The sequence below is a fragment of the Typopeltis vanoorti genome, chromosome 17 (assembly GCF_054136105.1).
Source record: "Typopeltis vanoorti isolate ZY-2024b chromosome 17, IOZ_Tvanoo_1.0, whole genome shotgun sequence".
Taxonomy (NCBI): domain Eukaryota; kingdom Metazoa; phylum Arthropoda; class Arachnida; order Uropygi; family Thelyphonidae; genus Typopeltis; species Typopeltis vanoorti.
In genome coordinates this window covers 6,697,126-6,717,863 of record NC_143565.1, presented here as the reverse complement: position 1 = coordinate 6,717,863, position 20,738 = coordinate 6,697,126, and the positions used below count along the sequence as shown (strand labels likewise).

Below are 20,738 nucleotides of genomic sequence, written 5' to 3'. Positions count from 1 at the left end.
ATCCATGCGTACAGTGTGTCCAAACCATCTCAGTTGTTGTTTTCTAATTTTTTCTATTATTGTCTTTTTATACAATAGTTCTTGTCTGACTGTGATGTTTGTTTTCTTTTCTATCCAACTTATTCTATTTATTTTTTTTAAGCATTTCATTTCAAATGCCAGCAGTTTTTTCTCCTCTCTTTTTTTTTAACTGTCCATGCTTCTGCTCCATAGATGACTGTTGGTATAATTATTGCTTCATATAATTTGATTTTGGCTTGTTTAGATATCTTGTTTGTTTGCCAGATTTTCTGTAATTTTCCCATGGTGGTCCATCCTATCGCTATTCTGTGTTTGATTGTTTTGAGTTCATCTATTGTTTCTGTTAGTTTTGATCCAAGGTATATGAAGTTGTCTACTTGTTCTAATTGTTCTCCATTTACGGTGGCTGAGAAGGTAGTTCTGTTCCTCCCTATTTTCATCACTTTTGTCTTTTGTATATTTATTGTCATGTCATATGTTTTACAGGTTTCGTTTAGCTTGTTGATCAACTTTTGTAGTTCATTTGGGGATCTTGCAAGAAGGATGAGATCATCTACATATTTGATATTATTTATGTTTAAACCGTTGACATTGATTCCAGGCTCATTGTCTATTGCTTTCTTTACAACTTCTTCTAGATATATGTTGAATAGGCATGGGGATAATGGGCATCCTTGCATTACTCCTTTTTGGATCTCTATGGGTTCTGTTGTGAGTGTGTCCTTTTTAATTATTGCATTTGTCTTAGAGTAATATTTTATCAGAAACTGTATTATATATTTGTTTATTGCTTTTTCTAGTAGAATTTTGAGAAGGATTTCTCTGTTGATGTTATCGAAAGCTTGTTTAAAGTCCACAAAACAACAATATAGTTCTTTATGGTCTTCCCAGCTGAGTTCTGCTAGTTGGTGCAATGTAAAAATTTGGTCTATTGTTGAATAGTTTCCTCGGAAACCAGCTTGTTCTATGCCTATCATTTCTTCGTAGGTGTTTTTTAATCTATTTGTACAATTCTTATGAATATTTTATAGGTGTGAGGGATTAAATTGATTGGTCTGTAATTTCTGCAGTCTCTTTTGTCTCCTTTCTTGTATATTGGGATGATCTTTCCAGTTCTCCAGTCATCTGGGATCTCTCCTGTTTGTAGTATTTTATTGAATAGGGTTGTTAAATATTCTATTGATATGCTGCCTCCATATGACCACAGTTCAGTAGGGATAGTATCAATGCCCGGTACTTTATTGTTTTTCATCTGTTTTATTGCGTATCTAACTTCTTCTTGTAAAATTTTTGGGTGATCATTATTTTCTTCTATTGTTGGCATTGTAGTTTTGTTTCCTTGGTGGAAGATAGTCTTAAAATGGTTTGACCAGATTTTTCTTATATATTCAATATTCCCGGTTTCAGTCATCTTGTTGTTCATCATTGTTACTGCTTTTGCTGAGAATTCCTTTGTAATTTCTCTTACAGTATCATGGAAGACTTTTAGGTTGTTTTGTTGGTATGCTTCTTGGCATTTCTTAGCTTTTTCTTCTAACCATTTTTCTTTAGCTTTTTTGCATAGGTTAACAACTTTATTTTTTTGTGCTCTGTATTTTTCTCTATTCTCTTCATTGTTTTGTTGGTTTACAAGTATCTTGGCCTCTCTTTTCTCTTCTATGGTAGCTATGATTTCTTGGGTTATCCACTGTTTGTTTATTTTGAGTTTGGAACCTAGAGTGTCTTTTGCAATTGATAACACTGTTTCTTTTCCTTCTTCCCAGTATTTTCCGCTGTTCTGGAAGATGGAGGGTTTTAATTTCAAGCACATCTATTCTAAAAATCGACTTCTGCTTGAGCTATCTTTTAGTTTTGATAGGTTGATGTTTTCTTCTTTTCTGATATTATTTTTCCTGTTGAATTTTATCTTCACTTTGGCAGTTAATATTTCGTGGTCAGTGTCAAAATCAAAACTTCTTAATGTTTGTACATTATTTACTGATCTTTTCCATTTGTTTATGATGATATAGTCTATGCAGTTCTTTATATTACCATCTGGGGATGTCCATGTATATTTATTATTAGGGCATTGATAGAACAATGTGTTTGTAATCATTAGATCGTTTGCTTTACAGAAGTGGAGTAATTGTTCTCCTCTGTCGTTAAGCTCTCCGTATCCAAATTTCCCCATCACATCTTTTTTGTCTGCTGTGAACTGTCCTATTTTAGCATTAAAATCTCCCATCACTATCATGAGTTCTCTATTTTTGGGATTATCTATTTCCTGTTGTAGTTCTTCATAGAAATTTTCTATTTCTTCCTCTGAATGGTTACTGTCTGTGCATATATTTGGATTATTTTAATTGTTTGACCTTTTTCTTTTGCTTGAAGTTTGGCTGTTATTATTCTAGGAGACACTGGGTTTATTTCAATTATTGAGTGTGTAAGTTTCTTTTCAATTAGTAATGCAACTCCTTCTCTGTGTATGTTATCTTTTCTTCCTGAGAAGTACAGTCTTCCTTCTGGTAAATCCATGAATCCATCTCCGCACCAATGTGTCTCTGATAAACCTAAAATACTCCATTTCAGCCTTTTTAAATTTTCCTGGACTAATTGTAATTTTCCAGGTCGGTATAGTGATCTTATGTTGAGGGTAGCTACATGTTTCACATCCTTGGCTGACCACATTGCTGATTTCTCACCTACTCTATGTGGTCTTTGAGTAGGCGCGTCGGTTGTCCTGTACGCAGTAGCACTATCTCGGTTTGTAGACTTTCTCCTGCTCATGAAAGTTACTGGCATAATAATGTAGCCAGCTTGCCATGCCTCTGCTACATCCTTTGGTCCACGGCTCTTTATTCAGAGCAACCCATTTGGGTTTCCCCCATCCGCCACCCGGGGGACGTGCCTGGTAGGAGTGTGGTCTCCCCCAAGTCTATGCAGTTCTTTATATTACCATCTGGGATTGTCCATGTATATTTATTATTAGGGCATTGATAGAACAATGTGTTTGTAATCATTAGATCGTTTGCTTTACAGAAGTGGAGTAATTGTTCTCCTCTGTCGTTAAGCTCTCCGTATCCAAATTTCCCCATCACATCTTTTTTGTCTGCTGTGAACTGTCCTATTTTAGCATTAAAATCTCCCAGAGTGTCCGACAAGGATGTAGTCTATTGCCACTCCTCTTTAATATTTATATTAATAATATTATAAGAGAGTGGAGGGAAACAACCAGTTTTGGCATTCAAATAAATGACTGCACCACAACAGAATTTTATTCACTGATAATGGAAAGGAAGAAGAAAGAAGACTAAAGATAACAACAAGATAGCAATAGTCAAATTTTGGAATCTATTCTCAAATTCCAATTTTATATTTTCAATATAATCACTTAAGAATTGTACACAAGAGCAGTTGGCTCTTGATCACTGTCCATGAATTTTTTTACTGTGGGAAATTATTTAAACTGCTATGTCTTAATGTCCTTGCTAAATAAAACGAGTTTGTTCATAAAACTTTCGATTCTTGATGCAGATAAAAGAGAGTAAGATTTTTACCCCGCAGACAAAGATTCAAATCACTGAAATAATTCATTATATCAGTTGATAGCCCAAACATGGTTATCAAGCTGTAAAAAATTTTCACGTAATTCATTTTAAAATATTTTCATTTCAATGATACAGGCTAAAAATCAACATAAAATTTCGTCTCTGCTTACCCATCGAACTTCTGAATGTAACAGTATATCGCCATATTCTAAGTTCACATCTTCCAATAAGCATTTGAATCATCTATGCATAAGAGCAACATGCTTTGATTAAATTTATTATTTTACCATAATATTCATAACTTCATTTAACTGTTTTGCAGCTCTTTAACACACAGACTTTCTTCATGAATTATACAATGAAATAATAAAATTAGACGACAAATTTTATTTTTGTCACACATGGCTGGGACATTGTCACTTGTTACAGATAAGAGTTTCTCTAAATCTAATCTTCTTCCTTCACCAAAATCTGTGAAATCCATAAATTTTTGAAAAATATCAAATCCTTTAGTTGTACTCAACACTGGTGTTGACATGCATAATTCTTTTGATTTGTTGCAATTTGGCAATTGACTATTGCCAACCAAGCAATATTATTATTATCAGTACTTTCCTGAAGAGTAATACTAATCACATCACGTGACAACAGATCATTTTTCATTTGTTCTTCAATATTTTTCGAGATATCGTCAACTCTACACATCTGATTCTTAAAATCTTTCAAAAGTTCTTAAGCACAGTCAACAAAAGTATTTTTCAGAAAATCACCATCAGTAAAAGGCTTTCCATATTTTGCAATACATAGAGATGCAATAAAGCCAGCTTTTACTGGGCAGTGATTTATACATTCTGCAAAGTTCCCTTTTGGCACTTATAATTCAATATACAATGGTACCTTGGTTTGCAAGCATAATTCGTTCCAGAAACGTGCTTGTAATCAAAAGCACTCGTATATCAAAGCGAATTTCCCCTTAAGAAATAATGGAAACTCAGATGATTCGTTCCAAAACTCAAAAATATTCATATAAAAATTATTAATACAAAATACATATACCTTAAATATGTATACCTTTTTATATTTTTATTATTTAAATGTAATATACATAAAGTAATTGAATTTATTAATTACATTACAATTACATATTACAGTAAATTGTATTGGGTAGGACGACTTTCATTGTCACTAACAGAATCACTGCTATCTGTTGACTCTTTTTCTTTTTGTGCGACTTTAACAAGGAACCTATCCAATGACACTTGTTTTTGCCTCCTTTTGAGGATTTCACGGAAATATGACACTGCATTGTCGTTAAACAGATTCATCGCTCGCACTGCCACAGCCTTACTCGGGTGGTGCTTTTCTACAAAATTTTGCACTGTTTCCCACATTTTACACACCTCCCTAATCTCATTTGAAGACAGGAATGTCTCTGTCTTTTTCTCCTCCTCCTCAGACGAGATCTCCTCCATAACCTCTTGCTATTGCTCGCGATGCAGATCCATCACTTCGTCGGTGGTAAACTCCTGGCCATGTTCCTCCACCAGCTCTTGAATGTCGTCCTCATTCACCTCCAGTCCCATGGTCTTCCCCAAGGACACAATTTCATCGACAACTGGCAGCTCCTGTTCATGAGCAAACCCCTCGACGCAATCAGACCACAGTTTTTTCCAAGCAAAATTAAAGGTTCTCTTGGTGACCCCATCCCAGGCTTTATCGATGATCTTGACGCAGTTTATGATGTGGAAATGATTTTTCCAAAACTCTCGGAGGGTAAGGTTAGTTCCCTCGGTCACCTCAAAGCATTGCTGAAATAGTGCCTTGGTGTAAAGCTTTTTAAAGTTCGAAATGGCTTGCTGATTCATGGGCTGGAGTAATGCAGTAGTGTTGGGAGGAAGGAACTTGACCTTAATGAACTCGAATTCTTCCAGTAAGTCATCCTCAAGGCCTGGAGGATGAGCAGGAGCATTATCCATAACCAGCATGACTTTGAGTGGCAATTTTTTTTCTAAAAGGTATTTCTTCACTGCAGAACCGAAGACCTCTTTAATCCACTCAACGAACAAGATACAAGCGACCCAAGCATTGCTGTTGGACCTCCACATAACGTTTAACTGGCTCTTCTGCACCTTTCATTTCTTGAAGGCTCGTGTATCATTCTCAGAATGATACACGAGCAGAGGCTTGACTTTGAAATTATCGCTTGCATTAGCACACAGCAAGAGGGTGAGACGGTCTTTCATGGGCTTATGACTGAGAATTGCATTCTCTTCTGCTGTAATGTAGGTCCTCTTTGGCATCTTATTCCAAAAAATCCCCATCTCATCGCAATTAAAAACTTGCTGCGGCAGGTAACACTCTGAAACCATGAGCTTCTGGAACTTGGCAACGAACGTATCAGCTGCCTTTGCGTCCGAACTCGCAGCCTCTCTTGTGCCTCACAACACTATGGATGCCACTTCTCCTCTTAAAGTTATCAAACCATCCCCTGCTCGCCTTGAAGCCTTCTTCGTATTCTGTAGATGTACCTGGCAGTTTACTTACGAGGTCGGCGTACAAGGCCTTTGCTTTCTCACAGATCAAGTTCTCGGTCACAGTATCACCTGCTAGTTGCTTTTCTTTTATCCACACCAAAAGCAACTTTTCTACATCTTCCAGAATACGTGGTGGCCATTGCTTTGATACTCTCGTGAATCCTTTTGCTACATCTAGCCCCCTTAGTTCTTCTTTAATACTGTGCAAATCGTTGACGTAGACTTCTTATAAAATCTTGTGATGGTGGCCACTTGCATTCCTTGTTTGTGCTTCCCGATGATTTCCTTCTAACTTCCGCTGTAATCATCTCCTTCTTCTTACCGCCTTCCTTTTCAACCCTTTTCTTCATTGGGGCCATTGTCGTAGTACAGTTAATAAAGAACAGTCACTATTTGGACACAAAATAAAAAATGCTTTATGCACACACACACACACACACACACACACACACACACACACACACACACACACACACACACACACACACACACACACACACACACACGAGGTCACAATGCTAGTACAAATGTTGACTATACGAATGAGGTATGCCGATTGAGGCCGAGCATGTGAGACGATTACCCACAATCCTGAGTGGCTTGTGATCACGTGACGCTTGGCAAACAAAGCATATAGGTAATACTCATATTGCAAGACCTCGCTCGTTTATCAAGTTAAAATTTATTAAAAATTTTTACTCGTCTTGCAAAACACTCACAGACCAAGTTACTCGCAATCCAAGGTACCACTGTACATAGTTTTATGTATGCTAATCTTTCTTCCATGCTGAATTTGCTCATTGAATTCAAATGCTTGGTTTCATAATGATGCTTAATATTTTAAATTCAACTTGTTACACTTTCCATGCAAAAATTACACAACCATGTCGAAACTCCATGGTTTCAACATGGCTAAAAATAAATATTAATTAAATAAAGATGTCATTTATTATTATAGTTATTATAATACCTTATAAATTCTATGCAAATTTAAAGGTATTAACAGCAGCAACCGTTTGACTTACTATCAGCAATGATACGTGCACTATCGTAGACTACATGGAATATGCATATATGTCAACAATGAAAGTAAATAAATTGTCATGAGGTAAGCGTAGTTCACAATGCCAAATGTAACTGTATTAATTTAAATAAAAACATAAAAAGAAATTAACTTTTATTTATTTATTTATTTTTTAAATTTAGATTAGTATTATTAGTTTTCAAATACAAACATTCACTGGGTCAATCCAAATGTTTTCATGGGTCACTCAGTGATCCGTGGGCCATAGGTTACCGACCCGTGGTCTATGCTATCAACTATAGTGTGCATGGTGGAATATTAGATTTGTGGATTTTAGGTATTATTTATTACCCCATAAATAAGGGGGTACCCTTATTTATGGGGTACCTATGGGTTAATAGTTTAACATGAACAGGCTTTATTTTGTTGATGATTTCTTTGGGACAAGTAGTCACTTTTTTTTCCAATAATTTATGAACTTTTTTCTTTTAAGACTTAGCTGGGTCTTGCATTTTTTGTTTGTTGTAATCCTCTCGATTTACAATAACTGTAGCATTTACCCATATCAACTTTAGTAATCACAATATTTAATAACTTTTTTAAAGCAGTTATTTCATTCGGTAGAATATTATTTTGTGGAATATACTTTTTGGTAGTTTAGATTTATTCAGGATGCTTGTTATGTCTAAATGTACATTACTGGCTATTGAAGCTGGAAAATAGATGCCCAGTTCTATTCATCATAATTTCTGCTTTTGGAACTTGTTTAGGTGAAATAGCAAAGTTATGACCTTGACCGAGAGATTCATAGCTAATTCTGTAAGGACCTGTGATGATAAATTTTGACCATGATCATAAATTTATGATCGAAGTCTCAATCAGAGCATAGTATGTTGGCACTGTTGCAGGATTTCAAATTTCTTTGGGAAAAAAAAAAAATCACAAAAGTTAAAAGCAGCACTTGTAAAAATTTGAAATCTCACAACAGCACTAACGTACTATGTTCAAATGAGATGGCAGGACGATAAACTTATCATCACAGGTGCTTACAGAAGAAGCTACAAACACTCTCTCAGTCAAGGTCTAACTTCACTATTACACCTGAACAATTTCCAAAACCAGAAATTATGATGAATATAGAACGGGACATCTATCTTTCACCTTGAATAGCCAATAATGTACATTTAGACATACCAAGCATCTAAAACAAATTAAAACCACCAAAAAAGTAATATTACACGGAAAGAAACAACTGCTTTAAAAAGCTATACAGGATGCCCATAAGTCACAAAGGGATTTAAAATGTGAATAACTAATAAAAAAAAATCTCTAGGTTCTGTATTTCATTATAACAAAAAAAATATAAAAATAATTAATAAATAAAAAAGTTATTAAATGTTTAAACCCCTTCATGACTTATAGGCCACCCTATATAAGAATAAAAATATTGTGATTACTAAAACTGATAAGGTTCCAACTTTATTTCAAATTAATTTTATTTTTTAGTTTAATAAGTTCATGGGCTTTATAATTTAAAATTTAATGAGTAATTCAAAAATACTCTCATTCTTTCTTGTAAGATGCACATGATATTTTCACACATCGGATAAAACTCTGAAGTCAACTGTATAAAGCAAATAAGAATATGCTCTATTCTTCAATACTTAAGTTTGAAGAGAGCAATACTTTCTACTCTATTTCATAAATTGCAGCAGAAAATGTATCAATTATTTTTAAATAATATTTGTAAGTAAAAATATAACAAAAAACTGTAATAAGAAATGTCAAGTACTTACCTCTTCCAACAGAACCTCTGGACATATCAGCCATTTCATAAAGCTTTGGATTGATAGTTTGATTAGCCTCTTGAAGTACTGATATCAAGTCACTAGCCTGTTTCATATTAGAAGGAGTGAAAAATGTGTATGCAGTGCCAGATTTGTTGCTTCGTGCTGTCCTACCAATTCGGTGCACATAATCTTCAGAACAGTTTGGATAATCATAATTTATTACAAATTTGATGTCATCCACATCTGAATTGCAAAATTATAAGACTCATATTAGAATTTATGAAATGAAACACATGTAAAAATATAAAATCAGAGTTTCCTTGAAAAAAAAAATATATATATATTTTGAGGAATCTAATACACACACACAGACACTAATATAACTTAGTTTATTAGTTATAAGAAATGTATTTCTAGATCATTATGCACTGAAATTTACTCATGGAATATTAAAAATATCTGTTTCCTACTTAGTTTTCAAACTGTACTCAAATTTTAAGTTTGTACACAGCTATATCAGCTATATCAAATTACTATGATTACAAAAACTCAAAATACAGCGAATGTGATTAGACATACTTACAGTTTGTTCATATCATGCATGGTAGGAAATAATTTGCTATGTCTCTGTTCTCGATTATTTTGGGTAATTTTCATCTCACTTTCATTTTTAAATAAATCTTATAAATTGTAAAGTCCTAAATGATAATTAACAAGACTGTGTAAATTATTCATTTAGCAAAGGAACTGTCCCCTCCATCTTTATCACACACCCAGTATTTATGATTAAACTCTAAATACTGAGCAGAAAAACATGAATCAATATCACTTCTTAATGATGGCTGATGCATAGATAAAGAAGATAAAATTTAAACTCACTGCTGACAGTAGTAAATTATATTCCTTGCAAAGATGCAGTAAAGTATGGTGTTTCTTTTAACTTCCAATGACAACTGCATCACTGGAAAACAAGCATTCTTAGTTCAGCAAAATATGTATGGCGAAGGATACAGATCCTTCCATCAACTTAAAATACACTCTTCTTAAAGATTAATTAGCATTTCAGAAAGGAAGAGAACTAAATAATATAATAACAGCAAAGTTGATGCAACCAGAAACAACTTGCACTGCACATGCTTTAATATTTTTTAAAACTGCCACATACAGTGGACTTGAAGAAACATACTAACATCCCCACCTGAAATAATATAATACACCACAATCTAGTTAAGCAAATTTTGCAGTTTGCAATTTATAATATCTTGTACAGTGATAATTTAACTGCAAATATTGTGTCACCTTTATAACCTTTATAACTTTCAGAATATTTTTCACCTAATTACAGTAATTACCATTTATCCGACCCATCAATTATCTGAATGACAAGTTCAGATAATCGAAGTACTATAATAAGTGCTCTAGAGAGAGAGAGAGAGAGAGAGAGAAGTAATCAACATAGAAGGGTTGATTAAATGAAACGTCATTATTTTGATGGTTGGGTAAATGGTAGATTACTGTAATTACATATTAAGAAATGTAAAAAATGTGATAACTCACTTCAAATATACATGTTTAATGTTAAATGTAGTATTATAAACAATTTTATCTTATAGTTCAATGAGACATGATTATTTTAGCTACTGATATGCAATACTGGCTATGATTCATATTCTACAATATATTGGCATACAGCAATTGCTCATTTATGTTAAAGCGAAGTAAATTCATACTTTGAGATAACAATTATTCCATTAAAACTAAAGGAATGGAAGGATACATTTTCAGCTGTCATGTATTATCATGTAGTGTACATATATGTACACTACATATCTATACATATATAAAAACCTGCACATATATGTACATATACATGGAGGTTTTCACTCTGGGCTGGCTCTACCGATGGTGCAAGACATGAATTTGCACGGGCCGGCAAGTTTTTTTGGTGGCAAAGTTGGCATAAACTATACGAAAAATAAGGAAGAAGGGGCAGCAAAATTCCTAGGGGGGGGGTCCCTGCTTTCACTATACATTTAAGTTTATATAGTCAAAGCCTCTGCAGCTTAGTTGATAATGATTCTCATTAGCAGAAAAGACTTGAGTAGAAAGAAACCTACAGAAGAAGAAATATTGATGTCGCTTCCTATCAAACTCCTGCTCAAAAGTCTGACATTATCAAAACCTTAGTATATTGCACATGCACTTTATGCCTACTGAAGCTCTGTTATATCAAAAATTGCAACATAGTATTGACATTCTCATTCTCTCTAATGGTGTTATAAACTGTTCAATGGGCTGGTTGGTCGAGTGGTTAGTGTGCCAGCTCTCCAACCAACAGGCTGCAGGTTTGAATCCCACCACAGGGATGGATTTTCTGATAGTCTTTAGGTAGAAGAAATGAATTTCATTGCCAATGTAAGACCAATGCCCTGCTTATTGGAGGCCCAAAGTGGCTTGAAAAAGTTCCATGTTTGGTTTCTAGAATAGGGTTTCCAGACTATGTAAATCATAAATTAAAATAGAAAAAAAAAAAATTTTTTTATATATATATATATATACACACACACACACACACACATATATATATATATATATACAGGAATACCTCGATTTATCGCAGTTTATAATTTGATACCAAAATTCCAATTATTGCGCTCCAAATTCGAATTATCGCGGCTGCGAGATGTAGCCCACTACATATGCAACCAGTTCGAGTTGCCACTCTCCAGGTATTGCTCTCCTGTAGCGCTTCATTTTTATCCGACTGCGCCTTCTCACCACTTACCAGTAACTATCCACCCTTGCCTGAAGTACACGTGGATATTTATTTCTCTTGTTATTTACCCCTATAATGAATGCTAAAAGAAACAAGGATGATTTCAAGTCTACAGCTATCAAGGAGAAATGTAGAGTGTTCAGCTTAGCAGATAAGTTGCATATGATAAATAAGTATGAAGCAGGCATAACCAAAGCCAAAATTGCAAGAGAGTACGGTCTAAATGAATCAACTGTTCCCCATATTTTAGACCACACTACAAACTCTAGGGCTTCGATCTAGGACTAAAAGAAATTGAAAAAGGTGATGTTCAGGACCTGCTTCAGTCACATGATAAGGAGCTGGATGATGAAGACCTAATTAACCTCGAGAGAGAACGTGCTTATGATGCTCAAATCGATGATAATGATGAACAAATTGACTTGGCACCGAAGGAATTTACCCTCAAAGAAATGGATGAAATGTTTAGAATTGCTGAAAATTTTAAAGAAAAAAATCTTGAACGGCGATCCTAATCTCGAGCGATCACTGAAAGTTCGTCAGGAAATTGAAAATTCCATCCGTTGCTACCGAGTTTTATATGAAGAAAAAGGAAAGAAAAAATTCCACCAGACAACTCTACACCAATTTTTATCCAAGCAAGAATAATTGTATGTACTTATGTACTTCTTATATATAAATAAAGATTAAAGAATAATCTTGTTTTTCTTAATGAACCTTCATTTTTTACTTAACACGTTTAACACATTTCTTTTTTACTTGATATATAAAATTTAATTAATAGATTTGAAAAATCCTTGGCATTGATCACCCATTTTACACGCATTATTTATCCCGATTATCACAGATTCAATTATTGCGGTATTTTTCGTGGCAACAATAACCGCGATAATCGAGGTATTCCTGTATTTCCATAATAGAAAAAGAAAATTTTTAAACCACCATGGTATGAAATGTACTATAGGTTTGCAAATAACCTTTTGTGGGTGGGAGAAACATGAAAAACTATTGCTTTTAAGATAAAAGAAGTTATGCCATTGATCCTTGTTCTATTCTATTTCTTATGTCAAGATTTGTCAGCAAAGCTATGAAGACTTCTGTATAATGTAAACCTTCTAGTCTCCTTCTGCCACATTTACAAGTAATCGACTTTATGCTCTCCTAAAGATCATTCCTATTATAGGCAAACTGGAAGATCATGATGTTATGAAAAGAAACACTAGTATTATATTCATTTTCATAAAAAAAAAAAAAAGCAGGTCTTTCACATAATGGCCTAGTCTTTTCCTTTGGAAAATGACTGAGCCATTATGTAAAAGCCTCTTTTTTTGATAAAGCTTTGAAACTGTGATTCATCAGAGCATTACAACTTTAAAAATAACTGCCTCAAACTTTCCCAGTTTCAGGTAGTGATTTTACTAAACAACACCTCACAACTGAATTTAATAATAAATTATTTACTTTTTCACTTTGGAGTTTAGTCTCTCAGATTGAGTTCTTCTTGTGCTTATATTTTCTATTTATAAAAGATGCTTTTTCATTTTTAACTGTCTTCTGTTTTTTTAAGCCATTCAGTTACACTTACAATGGTCATGAAGCTTAATTGAAAATTCTATATTTGTAATAATAATATATATTTATATATATAGGTAAATGTCAATATCTATATCTGAAAAATGACAGCATTAAGTATATGTTGTTATGATACAGAAAAAGAATGAAGAAAAATGTTTTGACTAACACTGAATGGCTGATGTACCTACTTGTAGTGATGAGATAAAGGCAAAGTCAATCATTTGTTGGTGCTGGATCATTAATAAACACGAATGTTTTATTCATCAGATGATTTATTTATTTAAGACTGAATATGGAGGAGAGGAAAGCTTTAGTAGAGCTGCATTCTATATTGTTCAGTACCTTTAATCTCCACTTACTAACACTGAATGGCTTAATGTGCCTGCTTGTAGTGAGTGATGAGATACAGGCAGTAGTGAACTCACTTTTTTGTTGTTTTTACTGGAGATCAACATTAGATGATATAGATAGAATATTTAGACCAATTTTCTTCACTAGGTTGAATATGGAGAGGAGAAGAAAATTACCAGCGTGCTGCTTTCCTGTTTTTCACTGTAATGTTATTAGGCATGATCTGGTAAACTTATCACAATTTCTGGGTTCCAAAATAATGATCAGGTTCATTTTCAAAATGTTTATTACATCATTTATAAGTGTAATTGCTTCAACTTTAACTGATAACATTTGAATAACTGGCTGGCATGTTCAGGTTTTTCATTTCCTAGTCATTATGCCTCCCACAAGAATTGAGCAACTCTCGCACATTAGTAGTAACTCTTCTAATCAAATGGGCTAAGGATACCAACTTATTTTTAGATATCAGATAATTCAGTGCTACTAACTATCCTCACTTATACAAGCAATATACAGATCCAAAGTAAGTTAAAGTAACTCCATGATCTACAGTATCCTTTTTGTCGAATATCTTGGACACAGGCACATTCTTGCTATTTAGATTTATTATAAACTGCATAAGTGATTACCATGAAAGTAGATATCATGCCTTAAGAGATTATATAACTAGGTGAGGTCATACTGGGAAACAAATATAATGAACATTTTCTGACATATCATTAGACAAGGTAGATGGAAAATTAAATATCTATAAGAAGTAAAATTTTAATAGCAAAATTACCTCACAAAGAGTAGGCCACAATGAACTTTCAATTGTCCATCTTTTGCATTAGATTCAACCAACAGAAGATGTTTTGAATTCTAGAGTTGAAATGGTACACTAGAAATCTGAGCTTGCAATCAATGTTGCAATGGTAAGCAGCAACACATAGATCCATTGTAGTCTTAGAACCAGATGCATGAAGCTCATCATACAAGATGTGCACATTGTGGGACATAAAGTCCTTTTCAAATACTTGTTTAGATTAAGAGTTGCCTTCTTGAAACTAGTTTTCAATATCATTGGGAAGAATGATTCAGCAGCCTCTTTGTCATCTTCTCCAGCTATTTATATATCATTTAAAGACAATACTTTTTGATACAGTGGAACCAACTATGACTTGCATGAAATGGCCTAATATCCAATTCATTCAGTTCTTTAATAACCTCATATAAAGTTTTGACCTTTTCTTGGATAAAACCCAAACTTGCTGGCATCATTCATTGTGTACAAAACTGTTAGCATTTACTAATGTTGAAATTCTGCAACTTGTTTAATTTTCACAGCTTAGGCATGGATAATAGGCACATCAAATTCTTGATATGTACTTTCAAGGGATATGCTAGAAACTATAACAGTATTACAAGGGAGGGGATGAAAAGTTCTGATAAACACCTAGAACAAAAATGATATTAAAGCAACTGATATAACCACAAGAAAGAACATATCTTAAAACCCTTTAACCCCTTTAATATTTCATCAAATTGTAATAATTTGTTCTTTTTCATTTAGGATATATAAGAAGATATGTTGGAGGTTTTGAGAAATTCAAAGACGCAGAGGTGTGGGCCATCATCAAGTTTTTTGTGCTTCAAGAAACATCTACAACTGAGATTCACCAAACTTTGTGCGAGACTTTAGGGGACTGTACCCCAGCATATCCAAAGAAGACCTTCCATAGTGATCTCACCTGAAAACATTGATGATCCTTCATGATAGATGAATACCAGCCAAAAACATTGTAAAGACTCTGGGGATATCAGGGAATGAATTGGGATCATTATCCACCAACATCTGGACATTCAGAAGCTCTCAGCAAAGTGGGTCCCCAAATGTTTGAATGCTGACCAAAAGAGAGAACGTGTGCTGTCATTTTCAAGGAATTTTAAATCATTTTCAGAAATCAGGTGCAAATTTTGTGGCTTGTATTGTGTCTGTTGATGAAACATGGCTTCATCGCTAAGATCCAGAGACCAAACAACAGTCAGTGGAGTGGAGACACAAAGGTTCTCCATGGACAAGAAGTTCCAAACCCAAGTCAGCAGGAAAGGTTCTTGCCACTGTCTTTTAGGATATGGATGGTGTAATCCTTACCAAGAAGTACCTCAAAAAAGATGGAACTATTAGAGTAGCAGTTTATTCAACAGCTCTTAAGGAATTGAAGGAGGCACTGAACGAAAAACACCACGGGGAAACTGAGAAGAGGTGTGTTGCTTTTACAGGATAACACACCTGCTCACGAAACCCAACAGACAATACATAACTTGGACTTTCAGTGTCTGCCTCACCCACCCTATTTGCCAGACGTGGCCACATCTAACTATTTCCTGTTATCTAACTATTTCCTATTACCAAATTTAAAGAAACACTTGAAAGGAACAAAACTTACCAAAGATGGTGAAGTCATATATGCAGCTGCATTGTAGCAAGTGTATAACACATGGTGAGGAATATGTAGAATAATGCAAGTTACATGATTCTATCTCAATTCCTTCATGGTCATTATCACAATTGTTCAGCACATCTTTGTATATTAAGTTCACAGTGTTTATGTTGGAGGCTTAATGGAGTAAAACATCACTGAGAAAGATTAAACCACTGCTTAATTCTTCTAGTATTTCATCTCCATCACAGAGATACAGGGACTACAACATAAGCTTGTAATACATTTAATTTTGTATTGCCTTTGTATTTTGTGTTACAAGTTTTTATTGTATGGCCTGATTATGTTTCTGTCACTCAGACAAAATGTTAGAAGAGTTAAACAGTATTTTTAATTTTTTCTCAGTGCTGCTTTACTCAAACATGAGTTCCACCCAGCACTTAAGCATTACCATGAAGTTCAACATTATTACTAACTTCTTATCAATAATTTTCTCCACATCAGTCTGTATTAATTGGGACTCCAATATTTCAGTCTAAGGCAATTCTAACTGCACCAATTCAGCCAGATCTTTAACTGCCATCTCTCACTTGTTTTGCTAACCTTGAGTGCGATAATAATTACTCACACATTCTTCAATGATAACAGTGTCGTGCTCCTATATAATATAATTTTTCATATTATTCTGCCATTGCTGACACCTGTTCATTTCTGTTCTCAAAACTCACATATCTATGGTCTCCAGTCAACATTTTTATGTTTAATCCAATTCTCAGATCCATAGTAAAATTAGTTTGAACAGTTAAAAATTAAGGACAGAGATCAAAGGTTGCTCCACCTTTGCTCTGAGTTGCCCTAGTATTGTACCACCAGGAGTTGATTTACACATGGACTTGCCGGACGTTCTTTGGCATGAAACTCTTAGATTTTGATCTTCGAGTTTCTTATTCGGCTTTGAAATAATGGGGGATTTATTATCCCCTTTTAAATAGTTTGAACAGTGTTTCATGAATGTTGCCAGTTTAGTTTGGCTAATTTCTTTCTTGTTCCATATAAATTTATTGAACTGGCTCTCCACCATACCAGCTTTGCTTATGCTATTTTCATATTTAATTTGCCATAACTAAATATCGAGCCTGAACAGTCTTTTTTTTATCAGCGAAATGTCTTTTTATCACTGAATTTCATGTGAAATTTGTTAGTTATTCAATTTAGTTAAAGAATCTTTAAGACTTGAACGGGATTTATTTGGTTACATCAGCTGCATAAATTAGATATATTCAACTGAGTGGAATATATCTAATTGTGATAAAGCCTAATGTCAATTTCCTTTATAACAATTCATGCTTTGGACATGAGGAGGAAATGAGTAAGAGAATTAATGGTGGTTGTGGGGACAAGTGATTTAAGTGAACACAAAGAGAACGTAAGGGTGAATATCAGGAAGTTATTGAGAGAGTGAAAGATAACAGTATAGTGGAAAAGGATGTCAGTGTGTTGTTGAGGTATTACAATGATGAGTTGAGATGGAGAGCCAGAATCATGAATGGTATGCTAACAGAGCTGTGTGAGAAGGGAGTGCAGTTTGTGGATGTATGGTGTATTTGAAGGAAGAATGGAATTATACAGACATAATGGATTGCATTGAAATGGCTTAGGAGTGAGTGAACTGGAAAAATAGATGGAAGTGCAGTGTGTGATATAAGCAAGAGATCAGAAGTAAGCAATGAATTCAAAGATAAAAATGGAATAGATCAGGATGTGAGTGGGGAAGTCGAGACTGAGCAGATATGCAGTAAGCAGTGATAAAGGTGACTGGGCAAGGGCAGATGTTAGGAAATCCCAACCAAGAAGAAGCTCGGGTAAAACTGGTTATGGATCTAAAAGTGAGCTGATGTACTGAAATAGGTTGAGTTTATTTGGTTCAAAATCATTGGAATAAGTGAAACATGGTTAAATGAAGATGATATCCTAACGGGAATAGAAATGGAAGGATACAATATTTTTCACGAGGACAGAAAGGACAAGAAGGGAGGGGAGTGCTGCAGCAGGGGAACTATGTCCACATAACGTAGACATGAAAGAGAGAAATAGTGGAAATGGTTATGAGGCAGTGTGGTGTAAAAGCAGAGCTTGACAGGAAGATATATTTAGTTGGATGTTGCTGTAGGCCAGGGTAATGTGAAGGGTGGTGATGAAGAAATGTATAAACAACTTGAATTAGTGAACAAAGGAAGAGTATTTCTATTATGGATGATTTTAATTAGGGTGGTCAGGGACATCTCCAGATTAGATCACGCCATGAGGCAAATAATTAAATATCGCCCCTGATGGATTATAAGACAAAAATGTAAGAAAATCTCCAATTGCTATCTTGTTTTTATTACAAGAGAAACATTAATGCAAAACGATTGCATAATAATATTAATTAAATGTTTGCTTTACGGGGATATCGCAATAAAATTGTTTATAAGCTCTTCTAAATTTAAATTATAAGCTATGTCCGCCTCTATCGATATAGTTGGTAGACCAACCAATCTTCCTTGGGTCATTGCTGTTCACAAATAATTTTTGAACAGTTTAAGCTTGAAAAAAGTTCTTTCTGCACTTGTTACATTAACTGGAATTGTTAGTGTAGCGATGCCGCCTACCACAATATGGCTGAATGAGTGCCCTTATTAAGCCATGCCATGAGGCAGGCTGCCTCTATGCTACACCCTGTTGATGGTAGGTAAAGATTAGAATGAAGAGATAGCATTTAGAAATAAGGAAAATGAATTTTTTGAGAGACAACTATCTAAGGCTGCACAAGGATCGAGAGTTTTAGATCCGATCATTTCATGTGAGTAGCATTTCACACTTTCCTCCAGTTGGGGAGTGATCATGAAATGATCACCTAGGTTGTGATGTTAAATACAAATCCTAGTCACATTTCCATAATTTCTCAACATAATTTTTAAAGTAAAAATCTGATCCTAATAATCCCTGTTTGGCCCAAATCTAGCTAGTACTTTCCCAAGTTTCTCTCATTTTCTTATCTTCTAGTATGCTTCCAGAAATCATACCTGGAACACTGAACACCAAAATCCCCCTGTAATAATTTTGTAACATATACACACTATGCTTATACCTATTTAGAGTACATGATATATTATATTTGCACTCAATATTCAGCATCATCGCAACACAAATTATAACTGTGACAATCACACAAGCACTACACTAAAACATTATAAATAATTTGTGCTCTGATGATTCTCGATAGCAACCATCAAAATATTAACAAGTTCTCCTGGTGTGTGTTGAGCACTAATATGAAAAACTCTATATAAAAGGAACAATTTATCAATAAATTTGATCATATACCATTCATTTTAGTTTGTAATAATCAATGCAAATAATGTTAATATCAGTTGTGAAACCACAAGAATGCAAAGTATTGTTAAACAGAAATACATTATCATATGGACATTTTCATGATCCTGTACATAAAACAAATTAATATTTATATAATTTACAACTACCACTTAACAAGTAATATCCGCTTTTTGACTATTTATTAATTCTAGTTCAATGAATTGCCATTTGCATTGTTTTGCACTACACAGAAAATAGTACAAACTGCTTGAGTAGTAATACTGCTGACAGCAATCAGAAGTGTCATTTCCTTAAAGTGTTTATACTTAACTTTTAAATGTTTTGATATCAAGTAAAAAAAAAGAGAACTATGCATCATATGCAAGTTAATGATAAATTCTTGTACTCATCATAGAAAAACTCACACCAACAATTATTATATTGCTTAAAACTGTTTACATAAATTTTTCAGATGCGTATGAATATAAACATGCACTCCAATATTCAAGAGTGAAATGCCATGAACTATGCTGACCAAGAAACACACTTCAATTTTTAGCAATCATTAAAATCAATGTACAACAAATGAACACCCTATGTGTGACAAACTTTCATCCTAGAAAGAAGCCTTCACATATATATAAAGAACTTGTGTGTTAAGGCTTAAGTGCTGGGAGAAACTCGTATTAGAGGCTTAATGAAGTGAAACAGCAGTGAGAAAGGATTAAAAATACTCACTGATGTCGTCTCAGTGACTGAGATAAAAATATTGGAAGAATTAAATATTTTAAATCCTTTCTCAGTGCTGTTTCACTCCATTAAAAGCCTCTAAAATGAATATACAAAGAACATTTGTTTTTGAATTTTTACATCAGATTTTCTGGTTAACAGCCTTAGAATAGATTATAAAATTTGCCCTTCTAAGGTAAATAAAGTTTGGATACAACAGCTGGGAAAATTTACTTCAAATCAGTGATGTAACCATTATAGTTAATTTACCAAGTGCATCATTTTGAAGATTATGTATTTAATTATTTGTAATAAATTAAATGAACTTACCTCAATTACTGATCTTTGGAATTATCCTGTGATAAGACTTGAAATAAAGTGATTCTTCTATTTGCACAGCAAATATTTTGGTAAACTTCATAGAATAGTTGCAATAAGCAGCAGCCATTTTGATTATTTTCAAAATGAGTGAAGCTGAATATCAAATATAGCAATGGAGATATGCCAGCAGAAGTGAGGCTCAAGGCTAACTTAGTGAAACTGAAAACAGACCTGTTCAGAAGGAACTATGTAAGAAAATACTCACAAATGGAAAATATGCAGTAAACACAAAGATTCTTTTATTGAA

General features: G+C 34.0%; 1 protein-coding gene across 1 annotated transcript in view; it reads right to left on the bottom strand.

Annotated features, from left to right (window-relative positions):
• LOC150097114 (putative ATP-dependent RNA helicase DDX5) overlaps positions 1-20,738 on the bottom strand; it is a 226,691-nt gene that overhangs the window by 19,354 nt on the left and 186,599 nt on the right. Inside the window, exon 13 of the mRNA XM_090407103.1 lies at positions 8,903-9,139. Within this exon, the coding sequence (XP_090263229.1) occupies positions 8,903-9,139 (237 nt within the window). The remainder of the gene's footprint in view (positions 1-8,902; positions 9,140-20,738) is intronic.